Source organism: Pezoporus flaviventris, unplaced genomic scaffold, assembly GCF_033815535.1.
Source record: "Pezoporus flaviventris isolate CSIRO_AGI_PZ_B2104156 unplaced genomic scaffold, CSIRO_AGI_Pfla_v1 ptg000096l, whole genome shotgun sequence".
Classification (NCBI taxonomy): Eukaryota; Metazoa; Chordata; class Aves; order Psittaciformes; family Psittacidae; genus Pezoporus; species Pezoporus flaviventris.
Window position 1 is genome coordinate 651,113 of NW_026892644.1, and position 26,470 is coordinate 677,582.

Below are 26,470 nucleotides of genomic sequence, written 5' to 3' on the forward strand. Positions count from 1 at the left end.
CCCTGCCTATATTGGAGAAAACATATTCTGCATTGGGTTACAGCATACATTTGAAAAGAAAATGAAGTTTTTGCAGTCCAGAGAGTGACAGATCGTTAATAAGCCATAATACACAGGCTTTCAATCTGCTGTTATTGCTCTCAGGTCAGTTTGCCTTAGGAAAGCAGGAAGGAAATAGAAAGCTTCAGTGAACACAAACAAAAAAGCTTCTATAAGCCTGCAATGTATACGTGAACTCCAAGCTGCTATTCCCTGGAAATGCTAAAGTTGGCTCTGCTTATATTTCTGGTTTTACTAGTAAATTCCTCACTTTGCAGGAAAGGCATCAGACAGACCTTTTTCCCACAACAGCCTCAGATGAAGGCACAGACTCAAGTGCTTTTGAGGGATCTCCTCCCAGTCAGAAACCCCTCTGTACCTCCAAAAACTATTTCTCTGCTGCAGATAAATGCAAGCATTCTCCCTCTTCAGCTGTTTCATGTGCATCAGTCCCCTCCTAGCTTGCAATTTTGTCTGCAAGCTTATTTTGAAAATGGAAGCTCTCTGGCACTGTGAAAATCCCTCTTAAAATGAATGTGTGCTTGGGGTTAGTTATACAGGTAACAAAATCACAAGGTTGGGCTATGAGTTACAAAAGCAATTCCATGACACTGTTGCAAGTATTCTACCAATCTTATCTAATTAATGTTTAACATGATTGGGAAAAAAGATGTAATGATGTATGATAAAAATGTAGACTGGTTTATGGTTGCTGATTGAAGAAGAGGTGTAACTGTTTTCGAAACACTTTTAAAAAAAACCCTCCTGTATCAAAACGATGATTTGATTCAACTTGTACCGTGGAATAAAAAGAAAAAGAGACAGACAAATTTGACATTTGGCAAGAAGCCCTAAAGAGCTGTAGATTTTTATCCCCTTGCTAGTGTGCTGCTGAGAAGTCACGTGCAGGAGGGGCCGGCCCTCCCCTTTCTGCTTTTTATAAGACATGTTTGAACGTTGTTCTCATAAGGAAGTACACGGGGCACTTCTTTATTGGAAGTGCAGTGCCCTTCTTAGTGTAAGCTTAGGAACACATGTTTTGATGAAAGATTGAAAATATTAAATAAAAGAAGGGAACGTGAGTTTTCTGAAGGGAAGTGCTGTGCTTGCAAGGCTGGCTCTAGCAAGACAAGTCTAGCCTCTGGAAGAGGAGGAGAAAGAATTGAGATCAGCGGGCACAAAGGGTTGCTGGTGCAATAGACCTGTAAGGTAATAAAACCCCCTTTCTTCTTTGAACTTGGTTTCTCTTGTATAATGTTTGGTTGTCTATAGTGCAGTACAAGACTCAGAATCTTCGTTGTATATGGATTAAATGGCTATATCTGTCACTGTAAATTAGGTACCAACGTATTTTCAGGCTTAGCTTTAGTATGAAAACCAAAAGGAACTGCCCAGGATCTTTTAGAGCTGCCATACAAGCTCTGCTGTTGTTGGCTGGATGGTTTTGAAAGAAGAGTTTCACATATCTAGCCAAGGAGAGCAAAGGCTTTTTCTGCTAACCAGACTGCAGTTAGTTGTGGAAGGTTGAATTTAAAATGTGGTACCACCCCAATGTATTCATGCAGGCTTAAATCCTTACCTCCTTGTTCTTACATTGGTTTGGCCCAGTTCTAGCTAGGTCACCTCTTGCTGGTACGATGCCTTCATTTGCAACTGAAGGAAACTCTAATCCAAGCAAGAAAATGGTGGAGTTGATTCAGCAGGTAACATACACCCCTGAAATCATCAGTAAGCAGATGTCTTGTTCCCTTTTTGCTCCCAGATCTTTGCTGCACTGTGATTCCTGATGTCTACTGGAGGTCATAACTACATGCCTCACCATTCCTGCTGGTGCTGAAAGCCAAGTAGTTCATCACTTGCCTTCTAGAGGCTGAGTCTTTGGCAGCCTTTCAGCTTTGAATACAGGAAATACTTCTGGACAGATGAAGCCTAGCAACTTCTCTTCTGAAAGACATGTATAAGTGTAGACCTTCTCATATAGCATGTGTTGTACCTATTGCACAACAGGGCTCACGAAAAATCTGTTGCCACTAGGGATGTTTTCCTTGGCCTCATAGTGCAGCTCTGCCTTCATGACTTGTGTTGTGTCCTGTTTTGTTAAGATTAAATAAGGAGCACATAATCCTTCAGTTTGCAAGTTGCTGTTGTCCATCCTAGAGGCAACTGTGGCACCACGTGGAGAGGTCCTTTCTGGTGGGCTTGTATGTAAAACCAGCTTTCCACGGCATCTGTACAGTTTTAAACTGTTCAGCCTGTCTTGCACAGACAATATCTCTTTGACACGTTTTTTGTGAGAACAATTGACTCAGTATGTACAGGGTATTTCTTCAGCACAGTGTGTTGCTTACATACTAACAAACTCTGGAGACTTGTGGTTGTTCTGCTTTTCTCCCCAAGGACTACCAGTAGGTTAGGGTCATGAACCCAGAGGGAAGTATCTAGCTTGAAGAGCTGTGAGAGGAATTGGCCTTTGCTTCACTTTGCGTAGGAATCTCCACTTACATATACCTCAATCTACTCCTCTGTATGTGAGAGCAGAGCTGAAGGGAAAGACTCACATCTGGGATGAGTCAGTAAGGTAAACAGTGGTGCTTTTATTAGTGCCTTTCTCCAGAGTGCCTCAAAAATAAAGAGTTTTATTTAGAACTTGTGTCCTAGGTAAGAAACCACATTTCTGTCTCTGCTGGTTGAGAGGGAAGCACCAGATCTGACCTGAATAGCTTGGACTAACAAACCAAGGATTGTTAGTTAGGCTGAGAAGAAACATCCTCAAGTTTCACCAAGGGAGGTTTAGATTGGATATTAGCAAAAATTTCTTCGCCTAAAGGGTTATCAAGCACTGGAAGAGGCTGCCTAGAGAAGCGGCTGAGCCACCATCCCTGCCAGTAATTAAAAGACTTATAGATGTGTTGCTTAGGGACATGGCTTAGTGAGGGACTTGGCAGCACTGGGTTAATGGTTGGACTCAATGATCTTGAAGATCTATTCCAACTTAAATCGTTCTATGATTTTATGATGATTCTATGATCATTTCCCAGGCACCTCTTTCACTTCTTTTTTCTGCCTCTTCTATTCAGCCTGACATTTCCTCTGCTTGGACAAGGCCCTAAGCCTTTTGGAAGTAAATGTCCATGAGGCAGGAGAATGAACCTTCCTGTGGAAGAAATAGTAGTAGAGCTTGTCTGTGCTCTGTAGTCACCTGAGGAGGAAGGACGGGAGGCGTGCCGGCAGGGTTAGAAGGAGAAGATGGGCTGAATGCAGCACCCAAGCTTGGGCTCAGGCAGAGTCTGTGGTGAGCATGGTCCAAGAGGACTTGTAGGGCTAGCCACAATGGTGGCTTGCATCTATATGTACAACTATACATTTATAAATAACACCAATACAACAGTCAAGAAATGGCACAGCCAGGTTACCACTTGGTCCAGTTTTGCCAAACACGGGCCTATAGCTGGACGCCATCCAAATCAACAGTTAGTTCATCTATACTTGAACCTCCAGGCTACGCCTCACAGTAACAAAGATTAAACAGTGATGTTCCTAGTTTAGCTCTTTTTTATGGTTTTCTTTCTGTATCCTGCCCACTCAGGCTCATATAAATACACTTCTCAAGCTTTTAGTTGGCTATCATTACAATTGGCCCAGGGTGCTCTTACAGTGGAGGGGTATTTTTGTGGAATTTACTTTAGTCAGTATTGGCTCTCAGAGAGTCCACAAGAAGGCAGGTTTTGTTGGTCATGCTGCCCACAGAAGTCCATTTGTGCTTTTGCCAAATTCCTCTGTTCTGGCAGATAATTCTTGAAGTGAATGGAGGGCTGCAGCTAAATGTACCACCATGAACACTGGCAGTTCAGTTTCCATTTTCTGGGAAATGGTATATGGATGTGACATTTGACAATGGGAGGAAAAGGTCTGGAGGAGAGTAAAGAGGAAGGGTGTAACATTGGTCCCTCAGAGCCTGAAAGCTCCAGAAGATAAATAATTTAGACCAGAGCTTCTAAGTAGACAGAATGAGATCGTGCTGCTATTCTCCATAATCTGATGCTCCAAGTTTCTTTTAATCATCCTAGAAATAGTATGCAGATTTGGGTTTTAGCAGGACTTCCAAGTACTGTCAAACTGAATCAATGCTTGCATTCAAAATCCTTCTTTATAGAGACTCATTCCTGAGAGTTTGTGCAGAGCAAGTGCTGTTTCTGCAAAAGTCCTGACTCCTCTCTGGCCCATACCATACAGGATATTGGAAAAATAATATGGTTATAGTATGAAGAAGTAAGTCTAAAGAGAGTCATAAGTCACCAACTAAGATTTCAAACTTTAAAATGAACTGAAAAACAAGTTAGCTACTGGAAGTTTCCTTTATAAATGCTCACCAGCATGTGGTGATACCTCCTTTTCTTGCTGTCTGGAAGTAATGGTATAAATCAGCTATAAGCTGTGACCCTTTGTTCTCTTTTTGTGCTTCTCCAGCCTTGTTGTATACACAGGGGTGAGATTCCTTACCGAGACGTCAGTGCTCGAGAAAGTCTGGATAAGGAAGCTCCTATTCCACATTTTTACCAACATAATTCGTTTCATTTCTCAGAGGTTCCCCTCCAGAGCGAGGTGCAGGCTTTGCTGTACAGCTGCATCTGAAGTGCCAGTGCTTATTTGATGTTACATACTAGCATGCTGTAATAATACCCTACCTCCTGCTATCGGTCTGCACTTAGCCTCATTTAGGAGACCAACCTTTGAACCCTTGTTTGATTTCTATCTGTACAGCCACGTTTGGTAGGGCTGTTTTTAACACGTAAGTAATAGCCCAGTGTACAGGGCTGTAAGTGAGTTTTCAATGCTACTACTCTAAGTCCTCTCACTGGAATAAATTTTTATATTATTTTATATAATTGCTTTATAATTTTTATGTCTAGTTATGGTACATATAGCTTATCATATATTGCTATACATTTTTAAATTAGTAAAAAATTAGAATACATGAATGTTAGAACGTTTTAGATCTATAAAGAAGACCCATGGTGGGGAAGACTATGCTGTTTTAAGCAGCATTGGTTTCTGATGTGAAGGGCAAGCTTAGATCTTTTCAATGAGGAACTTAAGTTTGAATAAAGTATTAAATAATGAAAAAGAATGGCACAGCCTTTAAAATTTTCCCTCTATTTCTGGACAAACTTCAAACTGAAATAAATGCCTGGTCTGGTTCCCAGGGCAAAGGGAAGTGCCTGTTCCAGGGCTCATTGACTAGCTGAATGGATTTGCTGTAGCCTTGTTTTCTGTGTAGTGGAGACACTGAGAAACACAGTTCATCTTTAAATGCCCTTTAAGCTGCTCTGGTTTACACTGGAAGATGGCCTCAAACAATCATGGGGCAAGGAAAGGGTCTTATCTTTGCTCCCCTGCATCCTGACGGTGGTCCGCACATCAGCACTCCCTTCCTAGGCACAGCAAGGAAGAAGAAGCAACCCGGTGCCTGTCTTGCATCATTTTGTTTCTCCTTTGTTTTCTCTGTATTTTTAGCTCCCACTTCTTTTTCTCGGTTTGTTTCTTGTAACAGTCTCTTGCTCACTTTTTCCTGCTGGGCTTTTAGTTTCCCTTGCAGGTTCATTAGAGCTGCCTGCCTGAATGCTGTGAGAAGACACAAAGCTCCTGCTGACCCTTTGATTATCTCAAGGCAGCAACTAGCAAGAGAAGGGAAACTTGTACCCACACCTTCAGCCTTCAAATTGCTCTGCCATGTCCAGCAAACAGGGATGCACCTTTTGAGCAAGAGGTCTCAGTGCGGTACTGCGCCCTTCACAGGACATGGCTTGTGCTGAAGCCCAGGAAGCTGTTTGAAGACAACATAGTTGCTTGGGTGTCACTGGGACAAATTCTCATCCAAGCATAGTGAGATATTTTGCCACACGACGTTAAGTATAGGTATCTAAGCAGTAAATTGCAGCACACTCCCAGCAGAAAACTGAGCAAGCTGGTACCCAGGCTTGCACTGGGAAGAAAATTTCACAGAGCCTGTTGCCATGTGTTTGAGACTTGGGATGGTGATGTGTCAACAGCTTAACATGAGCACTGTGGCTTGATGGGCTACAATGTGTAGGGAAATAGGAAGATGATAAAATGCATGTAGGTGCTGTGGGATTGTGTGTTTGTTTGGATAGGAACAAGTCACCTTAGAGAAGTTCCACCACACCCTCCACTGCACACAATCACACATGCAAAACTGTTGGCTCAGGTGCCTTAAAGGAAAAGGACAGTTGAGAACATTATAATAGGTAAATAGCATAATTTCCCGTAATATTTGGGCTAGTTGTTATTTGCTTTTCTACCAGGAGCCCTCAGGGCTCAAATTTGTCAAAGTTTCCTCCGAAAGCACAATTCTCATATATTTAGATGCTTGCTCATTTGAAAGCACAGTTCTCATGTATTTAGATGCTTGCTCATTTGAGACATGGTATAGGCTTTTCCTTTGCAGTGCTTTGATGAATCTTTTCTCTTTCCATCGCAATAATCAGTTAGCATTGTTACAGGTTTTCCTCTTTTCATGTACTGCACCCCAACCACTAAATACTCCTCATCTTCCCTGTTTAAGCAACCAAATACAGTTAGATACGTAATGTAGCAGATCTCTTGCTCCCGTCCTTTGATGGCCTTTGATACCTACCTGAGGTATTTCTCAGTAATCAAATTCTTTTTCTAGAGAAGACTGCTTCTCTGGCTCCTGGGTACTGCAATACTCTTCACATCACTGAGGTTTATAAGGTGGAAGGTTCTGTAGAAATGTCAAGTACTGGTTGGATTCATGAAAAGCAGGCTGTTCCCTAAGCCATTAAAATTATGTTCCTGCAGGAACCAAGATGTCTTCGCCAAATGTTGTCAGTATGGAAGAAATACTGCTGGAAGATGATGAACGAGACAGCATAGAATACAAGATCCTACTGGCCTATGCCCAACAGCGGTTGTCTGTCAGTAAATATGGGAAACTTCTGGAAAACGAGGCTAACGCGCAGAAACCATCATCCTCAATCAGGAGACAAGGAAAGACTGACCATCGAAGAGATACAGACAGATCAAGCCTGATAGCATTTTTTCAGGGTCCTGTAATACAACTACAAGGTAAAACTCAACAGAAAACCAAATATTTGCCAGGACATCGTCTACGTTTTCCCTGCAGCAGTGCAGAGCCCCCAGCGTTGTCACTGCAGGGAGGTCACATAGCACGTTTCTCCCATTCTGAGAATCAATCCAAGATCCTTCCACAAGGGGATTCCCAGCATCAGACAAGTATGTCTTAGTTCTTTCCTTGTGCTGTTTGTCTTTAAATCTCTCTCTCAATAGCTTTAAAGGCTGATGGCCTGCGGGAAGACACATTTTTGTCACCTCTTATGCTAGCTCTATCGATTTCCAGTTAGGAAGGTAGATTGCCAGATCTTCAGTTGTGCTTGCGAACACAAGATTCATGCTCGTGAATGGTTTTTCTGTTTTCCATTGTATAGTGGCAACTATCATATAAATTGCACAGGTTGGGACTCCTCCCCAGCCCGCCCCAAGCATCAGCTTTTTCTTTCCATATCTGCTAAGAAAGAAGAAACACTTCCACACTAAAATCAAGGAAGAAAAGCTGTTTGAAGGCCTGTTTAAGGAGCTTTACCATGTAGTAAATGTTCCACATTGGAGACAGAAGTTCTAGATTCTGCTTGAAACTCTGGTGCCAAGCAGTTGGCAGTGACTAGCCTCAAGCACAGAGCAGCCCGTGTCTCTGGGCCTCCTCTTATAACCCCACCGTGTATCTTAAATGGAGAAAGTCTTCCAAAGTTGTCTAAGTCTCCTTTGTGCTTTGCTGTTACATTCTCTGACCCTGCCCTCCCGTGTGTTGGAAGACATGGTAGGAGACTGTAATCCATCTGATATCCAGAGATCCTATCCATGTAAACATCTTGTACCCCAGCCCCCAAAGCCAGCTCCACATCAGGTACTGCACTACAGGCAATGGGATTTTACCTTTTCTGCTCTGGATAATAATTTATGCCTTAACTTGTCATACAAGACTGAGAGAGGAGGATGAGGTATCCCCATGAAGTTGCCATATACAGTATATGATAGGTTGCCATATTGTTTTTATATACATAAGGTTTAATTTGTCCCATCTTGATACTATTGGTGTCACAGTGATTGCTCTCTCCTTTCAGTGCATTTAAATCTAGTTCTAAAAATCATCATTGACTTCTCTAGCCTAATGCCCCATCCCTGACTAGTTTAACTGTCCTGGGCCAGCTTCTGCCTACCAAACCTGTAACTCTCCCTACTACCAGATCCAGCCCTGTGTCTCAAGAAAGGGTCCCTTCCTCAGGCCAGTGCCTTTTTCTAGGGTGAAATAACTATAACTTCACATTGCTTGGTTTGGACATATGTCTACATCCAGATATCTGGTTCTATGTCCATTTTATTTTCACATTGCCAAGGAAAGCACTTTTGAGTTTGAATGCAATCACTTGATGGCTCTGCAATACATCACCATGTTCCCTGCAGCATGGGTGGTAGCATGGCCTTGAGGTAAAAGCTCCCCATGCTGGGTGTGAACCTCCCTGGGGATCCTGCTTGGCTCCAAATCAGGACTTTACCAGCCCTTCAGCAGGTTGCAGGACCAATTACTAAAGAATTATTATTTATCACTTATACTGCTAGCAATTGCACTTGAAGCTTGGGCAGGCCACACTGGAGCAAATGGGGGTGTTTGGGTGACTAGCTGTCTAAATTGAAGGCCTGTTCAATCTAAAAGCAATTGCCCGATCTTAGGTTTCCAAAGTCATGAGCAGCCCGATCCCCTTCCTAGAAGTCTAGCAGTTCCCAGACAAGCTCTGCAGGCAGACACAGGGTTGGAAGCGTCTTGGGTTGATTCACCGGCCTTGAAATGTAGTTTTTATTGGCTGCATTAACCTGTGCTGCCCTCACAATAAACCCTATGTGTGTTATGGGTCAGGCCACCGCTGAACTTTGTCTTGACGGCTTTTCTGGTTGTGCAGGAGCTGCCATTTGGCAGTGGTGGTGGAGAGATTGCGCTCTGCATCCCGGTGAGGTGAACTGGGAGGAGGAGCACCTTTTAGGTGAAACAAACTTTGCAACAGCTCCTCCTGCTCTCTTTGCTGTAGCAGGATCCCTGCTGGAGTGCTCTCACAGAGTGATGCCTTCAGCTGGTGAGGGTCCTGAACAGGATCACTACGCAAGGTGGATAAAGCCAGTCTGGTTGCTGACTTCTCCCAGTATTCATGCCTGCTTAATACAACAATGTCAAGGGCACAAAAAGCTTTTGTGCCAGAGGTGCCTCTGAAGTGAAGTCAGTTTCTCTTTTGCTCAGGGTTAGCCTGTGAGAACAAGGGAAGAGCTTTGAAATACAGTGTCTTTTCTGAAACTGGACCTATAGATGAACTAATCATGGCAAATACAACTGAAGCTTAAGATTCACAGTCCTGTGGAGCAGTACTCTCACATTTCTTAATACATAGTGTGCTTCTGGCTTGCAAGGAGGCATGCTAGTGAGCAACACACACTTGCTTCTGTATGGCCTCTGTATAGCTAGCTGCTGCTCAGATACTAGAGAGGGATTGTACTGCATCTCTTGAAATTATTACCAGCTCATCTCAAGCAATAGCAAAGCCCCAGGAAATTTATCTCTTGGTATCCTCTGGGCACTTCCACCTCAGAAGGCATGTAAACAAGTAAATCACTGAATTAGTTCTTGGAAACACTAATTGCATTCTCTATTTTCCAACCTCCTTCCCAATCAGGTGAAACAGCAGATGTAAACCACATTGCAGACAAACTCGCCAAGCTTGTTACTTCCAGATCCCAGGAACCTCCTTCAGATGTGTCATCCAAGATAAGTGATCTTACTGATGGAAGTGAGAGCGAGGAACGTGGTAAGGGTGAAGAGTTTTGAGCTCACACATAGTACATCAGGTTGGGACTGCACACTGGGGCATTTTTCTAGACATGGTGAAGCACTGGGCACTTCTGTGGCAAGAGGCTTTGAAGAAGAAAGTTTGCTCTGCGGCCCACATTTCTGCTCTTGCAATTAAAGAGAGCATCCTTAGAAATGAGAAAAAGAAGAGGAAGGCAGTAACCTAAGGTGACAGAGCAGTGGTAGGATTGGCAGGGCTGGGGACAGAGTAATACCCCAGGGCTCTAAGGCCAAAGTCCGGTAATTGGAGCAATAATATCTTGATCAATCCCTCTTTGGTGACAGGACAGCCCTGTTAAAACTCTGCACTGCTTGTCTTCCATGATGTCTGCAGAGATTTAATTTTAATGCAAGCTTCCTAGGGATTTCTGGTTACAAGAGGGATCCTGCCATACTTGCATTTTCTTTAATCTGGCAAACCCAGAGTTTGTCCTAATGAGTTGCAGAAGGTGTAATTGGAATAACGAAGGTTTTTTTCCCCCCATTGATTTTAAGTCAATTTTCATGGGTTTCTGCTAGCTACTCTTTTGTTCTGCCTTATTATCAGACATACCTCAAAGCCCAAAGGGCTGCCAGTGGGATATTAAAGCCCCTGCTCTTTCCCAGATTCTTAACTGGAACAAAACATCAGGCAGATGGAGAAATAGTATTGCTTACTCCACGCAGACTAGAATAGTGAGCTTTAGCTTAAAGCCTGGTTACACAGCTGTGGATTTGCCACAGAGTAGGAGCTGTTTTCATGATTAAGTGACACAAAGGATTTTGCCATAGTTTGCTATCTGGATCCTGCTAGAAAGCTATGATATTTATGTTACTCTTTTCTTTAACAGATGAAGAACAGATAATACAAACAATAGTTTCACTGTTAAAACAATCAGGGGACCAACTAGAAGAACAGGTAACTCCTCCTGTTTTCAGGAGCTACACAGCCTGGAGTGTGAGATTACTTCTCTTGGGAGTGAATGCTTTATAACCTAGTGCTTTCTGTCTGTATGCTGAACTTCTCTTTCCACATTTGGGGTTTTCTGAAACATTCACCATTCATCCTGAAATCTTTCTGAAGACTAGAGGATTAGCAGTGATTTCTACTAGGGTATGGGAGGAAGGCAACAGAAATGTCATGCATTTCAGAAAGGAGTCACTTGCCTTATTCCTGTTGAGTTTCATGGGATGCTGAGCACTTGCCTGACTCCAAGAAACTCTTCTGCTTGCATTATATTTGGCATACAAGTTGTTCCCCGTGAAGGGAGAGAAACTCTACAGCTTTGAAAGTTGCTGTATGGAAATAAATCTTAGGAGTACATTTTGAAAGTGCTCCCAAGAGCTATAGAAGAGACCCTGCATGAGTCCATTAGTGGGAGGGGATGTTTTCTTTATTAAAAATGCAGGCACTTCTTCCTTTTACTCCCTTCTTTAGCTGCCCCTTCTGCTCTGTAAAGGTATACGCCAACATAGAGAATGTGCTCAGCTCCTGCAGAAGAGGGACTCCCAGATACAGTAAGAAGCATCACAAAGACTATGGTGGAGCAAAAGGAGCTCAGTATGGCAGCTGTTGCCAGCACTTCTCATAACTTGCCTTTACTGTCATCTTTCCACTGCTCCTCTATTCCCATGTCTTGTCACCTGCAGGTCTCAGTATTAGTGTCACAATTGTTTGGCTTTCTCTCTCTCTACTTTTCTCATTCAAATGCAAAAAAAAGCCTGAAGATTTTTTTCAAGGAACAAACATAGAGCCGCCTCCAGAGCCTCAAGAAGCAGCTTTGCAATGAGGTGTGCATTCACCATCACGATTAGACTGTACTGCATGTGATACCTAGAGACGCTCTTCTTTCCCAGTGAGATAGGGAAAGCAATTCAAACAAAAGTGGTTCAGTTTAACTCATGCTTATTTTAATTTTCAGGTCAAAAAGGACAGTGGCTTATATCAGCATTTTAAAAACATGTTGTCCTACACTTTCTTCGAGAGGATCACTGATTTGTTCCTGGAGGATGTCTCAGCAGATTCAACAAGTGAGCCAGAAGGCCAAGTACAGTGCAAAAAAGTTGCCTATACAATGGAAGTTGCCACAAGACTTACTGCTGTGGACAACCATCCTATGAACCTGGTCTTGGGCTTTGGTGCAAAGTACCTCAGAGAACACTTCAGGCCATGGATTCAGGACCAGGGTGGTTGGGTATGTGGTTTTCCTCCTTTGACACATGCATAGCCTAGGGCACTTCAAAGCAGCCCACTTTCACACAACATCGGCCAGATGCAAACCAAACCAAACTGCATATTCTTTAACACAGCGTGTATTCCAGCCATGGAATTACTTGCTACAAGACATCTTATATGCTGCAAGTTTTTATTTACATAGGCCCAAAAATCGATCGGAGGCATTCATGGTGGGTTGTTAAGTATAAAACACTATTCCTGGCACACAGTCCTTCAACCACAAATAGCTGACGGCTGGGAGAAACACCAGGAAACTTCACGCTCGCCCTTAATACTGTACTGTCCCCACAAGTGTGCTGCTGGCAGGTTCCTGGGACAGCACAGCAGTTCAGCAGTTCATACAGCCTGCCCTCATGGTTTGGTAGACTTCTACTTTCCCTGTACACAAAGGCATCTGTTTATCTTCGTATCCCCCTTTCAAAGTCAGTTGTGCAAGGCACTCTGTCTTCTGCCAGCAGTAGTGCTGAGCTGCTGTCCTCCATGGATTTTCACCTGGGTTTGCTGGGGAGGCAAGATCCTAATCCTTTTGAGCTGCATGAAACGGATGGAAACATTTTCAGCAACTCCATAGCCTGGGATAGGTGGCATGTGAGGTCAGGAAATCCTACTGGCAAACCTACTGCTGACCTCAGCAAAATTGAAATAAGGACGAAGGTCCTAATTTCTTTTATAACTGCAAGTTTTCTTTGTATATTACAGGAGAAGGCTTTGACTTCACTGGATCAGGAAGAAGTAGAGTAATCATGACTGCATTCATTCTCCAGAGAGCAGGAGCCTTCAATTAAGGAACACGTAGGATCTTACCACAATCCAATGCCAGAATGATTAGTGGTTATGTATTTTTACATTTTTCATGCAAGGCTGGAATGTTGCATAGCTGATGGGTACAACTGCCTTTTCATAAAGTTGGTATTGATGTGGAAGTGTTCTTCCTATGGATATGAAGTCACCTTTAACTCCCCTGGAGTATTGAGACCCATAAGTAGTGATTTTAGATACCTTTCCCAGTAGAGGTTCTCGCTACTCTCCTACAGGTGGATGTTAAAGCGTAAACTGGAGAAAAATATCAAAGTATGCAATCAAGAACCATTGGACTGTGATCAAACATCAATCAAGTGGGACAAGTGCTGCCAGGTTTGGGTGGTTCATAGTGGTACCATCTGTTATCAGTTCTACGGTATTGATGCCATTTTATACTTCTGAAAGCAACTGAGTAGGGTTAATGAGGGCTTTTTATTCTAGTGCCCTCCCCAATCTCCCAAGAAAAGATACTTGATTACCTACTACAGGTGCTTTTAATTTGAACTGTTCTGCTTTAAACCCCTTCAAAGTATAGCACAATAGATACTGGCTTTTACAACATTATTTTGTACATTAATGTGCAAGACACAAACATTGTGAGACCTCTGTAGTCCAAGAAATTTAAAGCTTATCCTACTGTGTCAGTTTTCCTCCTTGTTCAAAAGGAGCTTGTTGCTATGTGTGATCTCAGGGATTTTCCATAAACTGACCTGGTCCTTCAGCCGCTGAAAACAAGTGATGTGGCTGGAGTTCACGAACCTGTATGTGTGGCAGTGGAAGGAATAACAGTGCATCACTGAGAGGAGAGGCAGATGCCAGACAAACTATTCAAGACTTTTGAGCCTTGGTTTGTGGCCTACTGAGTTGATGACTTGGATTTCTGTCCCTGGCAAATTGCCAGTAGAAACAGAGGGAACTCTGGGCATCTGCTGAAGTTGTAAAGCCTTGGTGTTGCTTCTGTGACTTTCCAGTACCAAGAGGTAATACTTCCTCAACTGTCTCTCAGTAAGATACCCTTGCATTATGGGTACTCATTCTGCATGTACAAGTACGTTAACTGCAAAGGCTGCATGAAGAAGTTATTAACAAATGATGAATTTCAATGAAAGTGGTAAAAAGCATTTCAACCAGATGTGTAAAATATGCACTGCTATCAAAGATCAGGTATTTTTCTAATAAACCTTAAACTTTCAACTCCTGCATAGCAAACTCTGCCTCTGTTTGGACACGTATGTGTGAAACAAAAGACGGAGAAGGTGGAAGTGAGTTACCTTTGCTTCCCTTCTTCAAAAGAGTTGGGAAACATTTGATATATCTCTAGACTGTAGATCTAAGATTTTAAGAACATCCACTCTTTCTGATATCAGATGTCCCCAAAGGGGGATGATTTGTGGGGGAGAGGTAAGAACTTACTCAAAAGTTCAAAATGTTGCTGTCCTTCCGTCTCTTGTCTATGAAAAAGAGATTGTGAGGTGTTGTACCCTCCCACACACTGGGGGCTGCTGTTTTATTACAAACTTGGGTTCTAAAGCAGGCCTGTTAGCTATATCTTAGCTCTGAAGAACTATATCTGATTCCATTCCAATTACACTAAGACTGCATTCAGTCTGTTCACGTACACCAGTGGCCACGAGTTGGGCATTAGCTTATGGAAGTCACTTCAGCAATTTTTAGTGCTTGAATAACTGACTGCTATTTAGAGAGGTGTAAGCTCTGCGCTGTGAGTGCGGTTTTCCAGCTGAAGGCTTAGCAGCCCCAAACCCACACTCATCCCTAGTCTCCGTTTTGGTACCTCAAGAGTCAGTTTCATGCCAACAGCAGAGCCAACAGTGAAATAGACCATCTCAAATGGGAATGCAAAAACTGGCCATCTAAGTAAAGATATTCAGCTGGTTTTTATTTTTCCCTGGGTTGTTTAAGAGGCATTTTTTTCAGTAGCAGTAGGGGCCAGCATAGGAAACCAGCCAAGTGAGCTGTTTCTTATTTAGTCACTCTTACATTTGTCATCTGCACCAGTTAGGTTTTAAGAGCAACCTACTCCTTTTATGGCAGGGATCTGGGGTGACCTCCTTGCTGGAACGATGGATTTGGTTTATTCTAAGAGCAGTCAGCAAGGCTGAGCACCGAGCTGTTGCCACTGCTGCTGCCTGGCATGAATTAACAAAGCTCTACTGCTGGCTCAACCAGTCTTCATCTTGCAGTCTTTTTTAATCTGTGATGACTAAAGCAGCAGCAGATAAATGCATGAGTTCTGGGTGTGTATGGAAGGAGGAAGGGATGTTGTGAGGGAGGGTGCCTGGCCATGCTTTCATTTCATGTTAATCGATGCAAGACATCTTTGTGTTTAGCTCTAGTACCCTCTGATGCCGATTTGGGGGTGATACTGTGAAAGATAGAGAGGTTTACTGTTAAAACAAGAAGTGTCACTTGGGATTTTTCTTATCGTGTATCTATGCAGGTCAGCATCACACTATTTGTTATATCAGCAAGTTTAATTTAAAATGAGCTGCTTTCACTGTGTGCTAAGTTTTCAGCACCAGAGTTTACCCTGTGCAGGTGATGCTGGGGTTTATTTTTAAAGGATGCCAGAAGTGTCCTGCAGCTGCCTTCTGCGCTATGTTACAGGGAACCAGCCCACTGGGGCTGCCTGTGTGAGCACCTGGGAGCTGCCATCCCACCCTAAAATCCCCCTCTGAGAGCCAGGGCTCCAAGCAGTGAGTGGCCTTGCCCTGGCTGCTGTTTCCTGGAGCACCCAAAGCATCAGATCAGAAGATCCCACTATCCCATGCACACCAGTTGCACAGAGGAGCTCTGCCCCGGCTCACTGCAGCAGTGTCCCTTGCTCCAGTGAGCGATCAGGGGCAGAAACAGTAGAAAAAGTCTGGAGCCTTCACCCAAACCCAAACATTTTAGTTTTCTGTTACTTACTTTTGCTTCAGCTTTCAGGAAATGCTGGCAAATCCATTATTTCTCCACAATAGGCTATTGAAGCATATGGAGGTACCCTTGGGTCTTCTCACAGCATCACATGATCTCCCTCTTTTTAAGCTGCTTCTCCTTTCTCTTCTCACAGGTGAGTAACTACTACTACGGATAGACACGTTTGAGTAGGTAGAAAAGCAGCAGGTGGACACAAAGAGAATCGCAGGGAAGCACCAAGGGGAATAGCTCAATAGACACCGTTGTCTGAAAAGTGGATTTACTGCCTATGACTTGTATGCTGTAAAGGCTCGCAGTCTGGAACAAGTTCAGGGTTAAAAGTTCACAGCTGGGGTGTTGTAGTGTGAGTGGAGGGTGAGAACCAAGCAGAAGACATTAAAGCTGATTGCCTTGCTTGTTTGTTATCTGCAGCTGTGATGTTCCTGCCAGGGATGGTGTAAACCCCAGCAGTGAGACAGGAACTGTGGCTCTGTTGCATGATACCTACACCACAGCAGGTTGTGCGGTGGGGTTAGGTGATGTTCTGGGATCCAAGCTGCTGCGATCCATCCTGCTTAACCCACAGAGAGTGTTCCTCTCATGTCCCATGACTGGCTCCTCTGCTTATCTGCTGCAGCCAAAGCAAAAAGATGCAGAAATGATGCATTTTCCTGCCTGAGGTAATAGAAATGATGGGTTACAAAAAGATTTCTCACTGGAGTCAGCATCTTTGCTGACTGATATGATCTCAGTGCTGACTTTCACAGTCATCTACTCCTCATCTTTCTACTCCAGGGTCACTTTTGGCAGATGCCAAACAGGGCTCTTACCTCTTCACTAAGGGGATGCTCAGCTGTTTCCCAGCCAATGCTGTCATACTAAAAGGGAAACCAGCTGAGCTCTTTTCTGGATGCTGGAGGGAGATGGGACTTAAGTTTTTAGAGGTTAAACACTCAAAGTGTAACTTTTTTTCTGCCACTGCAGTGGTTCTGCTTTAAATATTCATTACACACAGCACTGCAATGGAAAATTTGGGTTATGCTTATGTTATCTTCCCTAGAGATCTGAATCTAGATTTTCTTGTGTGCTGTTCTAACCTCTGCCAATGCGGATAACACTACCACTTGGATAATGCCAGCTGTACTATCCTCTCTGCTCCCCTTCCTCCCAGTCTGAAATGATATAGCCAGGGAGGAAGCATCTGCCAGATTGGTCCTGTTTGCTGACAGCTGCACCAGGAGACTCATCACTGCTCAGACTGAGAAAAGCAGGCAAGTATGGGACTACTTCTGTTAAGCAGGGCCTGAAAGAAGTCTTTGGTGAAGCCAGCAAGGCCTAAATATTCAGTGTAGGTGCCTGTAGTGACATTAAAATCTTTCAGTGGGTGAAGGCTCTAGGACCAGCCAGGGGCAGGTGTATGAACCGAACCAGCATGCAGGAAAGCCACACACACACTCTGTATTTAAAGTAGCTGTGTGTGCCTGGCTTCAGCTGGCTTTGGGTTTTTTATTCATACATCAAACCTTTTGTCTTTGTGTCTTGGGAAAGGTGCTTTCCTCTGAACACCTGGGTTTTAAAGGTTTCCTGTAGGGTGGGGGATACAGGAATTGCTTCAGGCGTTATCATCATGATAAGCATCAGAGGAAAGGTGAGGGTGACCTTGGGACTGACCTTCTCTGGCAAAGCTGTGGAGGGCTGCTAATAGCAGCCGAGTCCTGGGGTTTGCCTTGCCAACCTCAACATCACAAACCCTGAGTGAGCACCTCAGCCACTCCAGAAAGACCCTGAAAGAGGAGCACTCACACATCACACACAGAGGTGGTGTGCTGGGGGTTTCAGACTGTTGTGAAGGCTGGGCAGCATATTTGGCTTCTGTATTTTATGCTCTCAGGTGAACGCAGAGCGCTTGGCTACTTTCTCTGCAGCAGCAGAAGAGAGAAGGCTTTTAACAGGAAGCTGAGCTCTTGGATCCCACCCTCTCCAGGAGCTGGAGATGAAGCAAAACATTGCTCTGCAGAAGTAATGACAAAAGCACAAATGTGCTGTACGGACAGACGGTTGCCACGTGGTTTTCCCCAAGCCAGTGCTCACACAAGAAGGCTCAGTGCTTTCCCCAGGAGTGGGGAGCATTCACACACCCACCCCTACATAGCCTGTCCCACTTCCTTTACCTATTTTGCAAAGTGCCCCTTCAGCCACTCACTGCCTCCTGGTTTGCATCCATCCTTACAAAGGCATCCACTTTGGGGTACTCAGGTGAGTGGGACATAATTTGTTCCACTTAATTCAGACTTACACAGGGGAAGTTCAGGTTAGATATAAGGAAGATGTTCTTTACTTGAGGGTGGTGAGGCAATGGAATGGGTTGCCCAAGGGAGTTGTGAATGCTCCATCCCTGGCAGTGCTCAAGGCCAGGTTGGACAGAGCCTTGGGCAGCCTGGTCTAGTGTGAGGTGTCCCTGTCCATGGCAGGAGGGCTGGAGCTGGATGAGCTTTAAGGTCCTTTCCAACCCAGACCATTCTGTGATGCCATTTCACTGTGGCCAGTCTGGGGTAGCTACTGCTGTACCCTCCCAGCTCACAAAGAAGCCTTTGTAAGCTGCTGACCAGGAGAGGTCTTGTGCAGGTTCAAGTGATGGGAATGTAAGCACCCACAGTGGAGTCCTAGATTTAGCTGTGAGAGGACATAAGTTAAAGAGTCTGAAAGCTTAAAGGTTTAAGCACATGACTCCAAGCCTGAAATCCAGACTGGGTGTCTAATAGACCTAGAATAGCTATTAGGCCCTGGGTCCATTTCCAGAAATCCTCCTGGATATGGATTTCTGTCCATGTGGAGGGCAGAGTTCACAAGCCCAAGGAGCCCATGCAGGAGGTGGTGTGGCTATGAAATGCATGGTCTGGGTGAATGTTTCCACGGGCCCAAATCTGCTCCTGTTTTCAGTGGCTGTGGCCCAGTGGCACCACCCCAGGCACCTGCCCCTCTTCCCTCGCCCCATCCCTGCAGGTGAAGAGGCCTGCAGGACAGCAACCCAGCCCTATAGGGCATGGAGGAACCTCCCGCCGACCCCAGAACTCGCCCTTAAAACAATAACAAACAAACAGGGGATGCTGGCAAGCCAGGAGCTCACATGTGTCTGTGGAGCCTTAGTGTGAAGTGATGTGTAAAAGTATTAGCAAGGAATAGGGCAGAGTTCAGCGCTGAGGTCAGCCCTCTGCTTTTAATTACGGCAAGTAGGAGTCAGGAAAGACAATATCCCATTATTGAGTGGGTAGTGCCTGTCATGTTAGATGCAGTGTCTGCATTCAATTAAAGGAGGCAAATTAGCCTCTAGTGCCAGACGAAAAACCAAACTGAGAGCCAGTTTGGTGGACCAAATTTAAATGCGAGACAGAAAGAATTTATCATCCCCACAAAAATGCTTGGAATACGCACTGGAAAGAAACTTTAAGAAATCCATGGAAATGCTTTGAAGGGGGTGACTCACAGTCACTTTGAAGGCAAAGTTTTCTTTTTTACTTTAAGCTTTTGAAAGAGGTTTTAGGATTCATAAACTGTATTTTGCTCCAAGTGGCGGGGCCTGGGATAACTTTCTTCTCCCTGCTCCCTCAAATGCTACTGAGCAGACTGCTTATCCTCCGCATCCAGCGCTGAGCCCTGGAAGGGTGATGCTCAGCATCCCAACCTGGGCACTGTTTTGTAACCCCAGCAGTGTGAAAAGCAAGCAGAGGGTTACGGGTTGAGACTGCCATCTCTTCTCCTGCTTGAGCTCCACAGGACAAAGCGCAGGAAAATATGCAGATACATCTGCATGAACATGGACACCAGGGTCTCTCACGCAGGGAAGAAGAAACGGGCTAACCACTGTCATCACCAGCATCACACGACCTGCTTGCCCCACCACTACAGATGTATTTCAAAGAAAGGGTTGGAAAGAATATTTTATATCTACAGATAGTGACTTGAGCAAAGCAAGCTGGAAACCACTATGGGAACAGATTTGCTATTAAGACTATGCATGTGGATTTGCAGTTCATTCACGAGGATTCGGCATGGACATTATCAAGCATCTCAGCTCTGAAGTCAGCCAGCTAATTACCTTCTGGCCTCAGGGTCCCTCTTGCCAGCAGCCCAAGGATGGGTGAAGATTGGCGGTCTCACAGCTGTGAGAGTTGAGCATTTTGCTGTAGCTGTTCCCAGGAAGGATGGGCTGTCAGCACATCCCAAAATAAAAACACACAAAAAGCCAAAAATCCAGCATTTGTGGGGTTTCCTGAAAAAATGTAATGAAAACAGATGAGGCAGCTGTAATAGAATAGTTATATATATACATATATATAAATAGTTACACAGAAAAGGTATATATTATATAAAATATATTAAAAGCCCCCAGAGATGTCGAAGACACATTAGATCACTGAACCTATTCTGTCTGAAAGGAACTGATGTAGAAATCATCAAATATAAAGCTAACATCAGAGTTGCAATGCAGCAGCACCAGATAGAGAGAGGGGAGCAGATTCTCACTCTCAATGCTGTATGTGAAATTCAATTCCTTCTAAGGGCGTTTAGACTTACAAGTAGCCAAGCATCTTTGTGCAGAAGGGAGGGATCTTCATATTTAATATGATCTTTGCTTGCAGTACTTTTTGATCCCCTCCCCGTCTCTTCCATGTCACAAAACAGCACAGGAATAGAGCTGGCCAAGGATCACTTCAAATATCAAGTGGTCTTATGCAGCAATGCAATAAAGAAGAACATCTTGCCAAAACCAGAACAAAACAACCAACCCAAATCATCCTTCTCTCAGAAACAATCTTTTCCATGACTTACAGCTGGCTCCCAGCAGCGTGCTGGACTCAGGAGACCAAATCCACCAAGTACCTGCTTACAGCAACAGCAGCTCATTGTGCACGAGGGCAAGACAAATGCTGGGTAAATTGGAATCAGATGTTGGAGAAATCCTGCAGTAATGATGGAACTGAATTGCCAGCCCCCTTTAGCCCTACAGGTGCTTTGCCTGTTGTATTTTACAGTTACGGTAAGACATAGGTTTTATTACCAACATAAAATTAACTTGAGGAAATGAACAATTGGGACACAAGGATTGTCTCCTGTTTGTCTTTTTGGTCCTCTCATTTTCAAACCATGTAAACCTGAAGGGTGGCTCAAGCGGTAAATGAGAAGAGAAAAATACTCATATGCTAAAAGGAGCCAAGTATCCTGAAGCAGCAGAAACCTCAGCTCTCCCTTTCCCAGTCATTCCCATTGCCCCTGCGCTGACAGACCTCTGTGTTCTACAAAGACCTGGAAAAAACAAGAGCGACTCTTCCTTACCTGGTGCCACTCACCAAGTAACTTCCACTTTGATGCTGGCTTTATGACAAGCCCATACTTCTGTCTAACAATTGACTTCTAAGCACCTTTTGTCTCTTTTTGGGAGACACAGGGATACCAATGGAGGAGCCAATCGACATTCCTCCCCCTCCTTTCTCAAAGTCTGAAGGAACATGCCTTTCCCACTCGATAGCTCCAGCTGAACTGATGGCAACAATCCTCCCCAGCTGTCCAGGAAGCCTGGGTTTGCGGGATGTGGGAGCGCCAGCAGAGAAGTGGTTCTGGGCTTCCCGCTCAGCCGGGAAACCACTGAGCATCCCCTTGCATGTGTGCTCGCTTCCCATGCACCTCACTGCTGGGGGGAGCATTTGTTGCCCTTCCCTGTCACCAGCGTATGGACCTGCATCCCATCTTGGCTGTCGGGGATACCACTTCCTTCCCACACCACTCCTTGCATGTGCAAACACCAAAGCCCACTCACAGCAACAGGAACATGGTGACATTGGTCCTCACCCACTGTATGAGGCCGAGCAGCCAGCACCAGCCACCCTGCACAGCCCAGTGCTGGATGTGTTGCCTTCTGCACAGCCAAACCCCATGGGGATCAGGCATGGGTCTGTGGGTTTTGGAGAAATGGATGCAGCATGGAGAAGACCTATGGGCATCACAAAGGAAGGATGGGCAAGAGAAGTGTGTTCTCTAAAATGATTTGCCTTCATTATTAGCGCTGCTGGTGGAGTAACTTTTTATAAGGAGCATCTGAAAGCAGTTTCCCTCCATCAAGTAATTAATCTCTAGCAGCTGTGCTTCAGAAGAACAGCCCACATTAAGCCATCTGCACAGCAATGCTGCAGCCACAGAGTTTCTCAAAACACTTGCAGGATGGAGAGAAGAAAGTGGTGTCGAGGGAGGAATCACACACAGAGCATGCCTGAAAAACGTAACGTTAGGGAAAATACACCAATGGATTCAATGGACTGGGTTTTTAAAGCACCTCTTGCCTCATGGGCCATTTCAATAAAAGAACCAGTTATGAACTCCTGTCCACATTAGGGGTCACTTGCTGATCTCTTCCTTGGCTTTTCAGCACAGGGCACCAGGATCTTTATCTGCAGGATTCACCTGCTGCTCACTCCCCACCTGAAGTTGAACCAGCCTGTAAGCAACACCACACGCATCTCCACAGCTGGCAGGTGTGATTGCACAGGGAGGACAGTGGCAGACTCCATACAAAAGCACACGGAATGCCCTCGGTGGCCAAGGTCTGGTTTCCATTAGGCACTCCATGGAACAAGAGCCAGGGGAGGTGCAAGACAGGAAAGAGGCTGTTCACAGGCACAGCTCACAGGAGGTTGTTAGTACATTTTCCAGGAGCACCAGTGAGTTTAGAGGAGGATGAAGGGCTCAGGGCACACCAGGGGGTCTCAGCTGATTCCTGATGCGTTGCCCCCCATCACCATCTCCTCCTGCTGCCCTTCAGCTGGCCCCAAACCTGGACACTGGTAACTCTTAGTGGCATGATAGTGTCTCATTGCTGAAAACCACAGTGAGGGCAGTGCAGGAGAGGGGCCGCCCCACCAGGAACCACTTCTGGTCTCACCGGGTGCCCGGTGCAGCCACGTTTTCTGTCCCATCAAGCCACAATGCTGGCTTCTGCAGCGCTGGTCCACTCTTGGGGCCAGAAGAGGTGTGTCTGCTTTCTTGTGAGCCACATCAAGGGAGGCCTGAGCAGAACACGGCCCGTCTCACTACGTCACTGTCACTGGCTTTCTCAGCTGAGAGGCACTGCCTGTCCCTGCTCCTCTGCCTGCCAGTCCCTTTGCCAGGCAAGACAAGGGAACCAGCAGCACGGGGGTTTCTCCAGCTTCATTTCAGAACAACCCTGCTGTTTCAGGGGTGGTGCCTTTTCCCATTTGGAAGATCCAATAGAGGCAGGAGAGACTGAGCTCGTCTCCAAGATCACATCAGCGAACAGCCACAGCCTCTGCAAGGCCTTGTCCAGTGCCAGACCTGGTTAGCTCTGGCGTCTTCATCTGCCACCCTCTGCCATGCAGCCGCTGACTCCCCCTTCACTTCTTTATTACCACCTTTTTTCTATGGGTATAAATGCAAGGGAATGCTCTCAGCTACTTCAGCATGCCCCTTCATCCCCACTCTCATCCCATACTTTGGGATGGGGCATGGGGGAGTGTTTACGTATCCTGCTCTCCCACATTCATTCTCTCCTCCCTGTCAGAGTATTGGGGGTGTAGTGGAATGGTAGGAAAGGGCTCTCTTACACTTGTGTCCTCTGCTTCCTCCTGAACTGATCTTGTCTGCCCCTACAAGAGTCAGGCCCCTCAATGATTATTTCATTCCTAACACAGGGTGCAGGAACACAGGAATCCCTGCTTTTCTGACTCCTTTGTCTCTCTGTCCTGAATTGCCCAACCTATTCCTCTTCTCTGCCCTTGCCAGGTTATTCTCCTCCTGGGGTCCCTGCCACGCCAGTCACACACGTTGTTCTTAAGGCAATGCTGAGGAGCAATTGCTGTGCTCCTGAGCAATTTCAGAGAGACACCTGTAACATCCTTTCTTCTTGCCACACACTTCCAGGACCCTTCCTACCACATGCCTGCATCCTTTATGCATCTTTTCTTACGCTCTACTTTCCTAATTCTCCTCCATAAACAACTTTGGAGAGGAAGGAGGAGCCCGAAGCACAAACACTACACTCTCATCACACCTCTTGTCTTCCCACACAGTTCTTGCAGCCCCATCAGTGCTCTCAGCCCATCTCTGATGCACAGCATTTTCCTGCTACTCTTTCTCTGCACAGGCAACTGGCCAGGGGAAAAGGGAGCAGCTCTCACAGCACCCGATCTGCCTGTGGAGGCTTCTGGGCTGTCCTCCCAGAGCTGGATGCTTCACCAGAGGCTTCCAGCACCCCAACAGCCATCAGAGCTGCCTGCAGGACTTTCTTCAGCAGACCACTGGCAGGGATGACCAGTGGTTTGAAACACGTTGCTCACAGTGATACAAGGGAGCTCGGTGGTGGGTCACTCAGCCATTCCTAATGAGCCAAGTGCTATGCAGGTTAAAGTGTCTATTGGTTCCCTGGCAAGGAGAAAGGCCTAAGAATTCTGGCAACGCCAAATAGAAAGCTCTTGCCACATGAAATCCTCCATCTCCTCAGAACCAGGCAGTACTCTTTATGTGACCTCAGAGAAGCAAACTTCATTGTTTCTGCAGAGCATTTCTCCTAAACTCATGGAAAAGGTATAGTGCTGTGAATGCAGGGCTGCAGTAAGATCACTGCTGTGCCACACCAAGCCAGGTAATGCATGCATCAGACCTGCCCTACTAAGCAGTTCCTTTATGCAACAGATGGTGCAAACAGGAAAGGGCCATCAGCTCTCCATCTTTCTTATAAACACAGAATTGCATTTGGCTGCAACCACAGGCCTTGTCATGACCAAGAGCAAGGTAAAGCTTATTTACCCAGACGTGCAGTTTCTACAGGACAAATGACTTCACTGCTGTTATTTTTTTACTGTTTAAAAAGTCACTAAGCCCAGCAACATACATCTTCTGTTCCCAACCTGATACACTGGAAAAAGGGATGCAGGAATAGGTGCTGCACGCAGCAGGTTTGATACAAGTCAAAACTCCATCGTCAGGTGCCTGCTTTTCCGTATGCAGTTCTGCCAAACATGCCTCGATTCCCATGGAGAGGCTTCTCAGCTAGCTACAAGATCTTTGCCATGAAAACAGGTTAAACATGTTCAGCAGCTCCCATCCAGGAACAAGCCTGTGCTTTCACATTCTCACCTTCTAAGGGAAGTGCTGCCAATACTGGTGGATTAAAAAAACCCCACAGAAATCTCAGGTTTATTCTCTTAATGAAGAGTTCTTCCCATCACCAAAACAAAGCTGCAGTGTTATCCCTCCTCTAGTATAAAACTGTGGCAGGACTCCAGCACCGGCAGTCACCTCTGCTTGTGTGCATGGGTGCAAGGAAAAACACAGAATCGTGCAGAGGAAATCAGTTCTTTTCAGGCTTCCAAGTGGTCTTTTCTCAGACAGGCAGGGAGTGTTTAAATGATGGAAAATACCCCAGTGTTCCTTACAACCATTTCAGCAGCTCTGCCATTTTGGAGACGGAGTCATCATCTATGGTAACAGGCACAGATACAACACACAGAATCATGCAATCAGCTGGGCTGGAAAAGACCTTTAAGATCAAGTCCAGCTGTCACCCCAACACTGCCAAGCCCACCACTAACCCATGTCACTGAGGGCCTCATCTACACCGTTTGTGAACACTTCAGGGACGGTGATTCCACCACTGCCCTGGGCAGCCTGTTCCAGTGGCTAAGCACCCTCTCGATGAAGAAATGTTTCCTATCTAAACTCTGCTTTGTGCAGCTTGAGGCCATTTCCTCTTGTCCTTCCACTGGTTACAGAAATGATCCACGTGGTGGAGCTGCAGCTGATACGTCGGTTTTCCTGAGGTACGCTCTCCCTCTGAAGAGTATTGTTTTTTCCACGATTTAACTCAAGTGGCTCACTGATAGGGTGATGCTGCTCTTTGTGGTGTTGGTCCAAATGGCCTCTCTGGTTCGTGCTTTGAAGAACTGCATTTTGAGATGCACCCTGATGCTTAACAGCTCTACCTGGAAAAAAACAAGATTCAGGGAATCCAAAACCACATGAATGCTATACACAAACTTCTTATAAAACTTATAGGAACTTCTTATACAAACGTACATACAAACTTACCTTACATAACTGCACAGACACTCTGTAGAAAGGTTTTTTCCCCACAGCCATTGGATGCAGGTGGAGTGGGAATTCCTGTGCTGAGCTTCTCTCGGAACTGCTTCCTATCCAATTTCTTGTTACAGCAACAGAATGAGGGCAGGTGGGAGGCGGGGGAATTTTACTTTTAAAGTTAAAAATGTCTCTCTTTCCAAACATTTTTATACAGATTGGAAGATCAGCCGTCTCCAAAACAACCACCAGGCATCCCAGTCTGATCAGGTTTTATTTGGTAAAACTGTCTGGTTTGTTTTAGCCTGTAAACCAATCTAACTGCACAATCATGGAGACTTTCGGCTTTAAAGTGTATCCAGTTGCACCGCAGAACAACAGAAATCAACAGCACTGCTGGATGTCGATAATGTGTTTCAGGCAAATGCATCAGTGTTTGCAGAGCCTGCCTACAGCATCAG

General features: G+C 45.2%; 1 protein-coding gene across 2 annotated transcripts; it reads left to right on the top strand.

Moving 5' to 3' along the window:
- Positions 1-984: 984 nt before the first annotated feature.
- Positions 985-14,204, top strand: BCL2L14 (BCL2 like 14). 2 transcript variants are annotated; one of them, XM_061476406.1, is made up of 7 exons: positions 985-1,248; positions 2,437-2,617; positions 6,880-7,314; positions 9,816-9,947; positions 10,819-10,886; positions 11,890-12,162; positions 12,903-14,204. In XM_061476406.1, exons 3-7 carry the CDS (start codon positions 6,888-6,890, stop codon positions 12,942-12,944), a joined length of 942 nt encoding a protein of 313 aa, XP_061332390.1. In that variant the 5' UTR covers positions 985-1,248; positions 2,437-2,617; positions 6,880-6,887; the 3' UTR covers positions 12,945-14,204. The 2 variants fall into 2 exon arrangements, with proteins under 2 accessions (XP_061332390.1, XP_061332389.1); XM_061476405.1 differs by lacking the exon at positions 2,437-2,617.
- The last annotated feature ends 12,266 nt before the right edge of the window (positions 14,205-26,470 follow it).

Excerpts from the sequence above, each read along its gene's own strand:
- BCL2L14 (XM_061476406.1), top strand. The coding sequence starts at position 6,888 with ATGTCTTCGCCAAATGTTGTCAGTATGGAAGAAATACTGCTGGAAGAT. Across the intron at positions 9,948-10,818 it reads AAGTGAGAGCGAGGAACGTG|ATGAAGAACAGATAATACAA; the intron begins GTAAGGGTGAAG and ends TTTCTTTAACAG. Across the intron at positions 12,163-12,902 it reads TTCAGGACCAGGGTGGTTGG|GAGAAGGCTTTGACTTCACT; the intron begins GTATGTGGTTTT and ends TGTATATTACAG.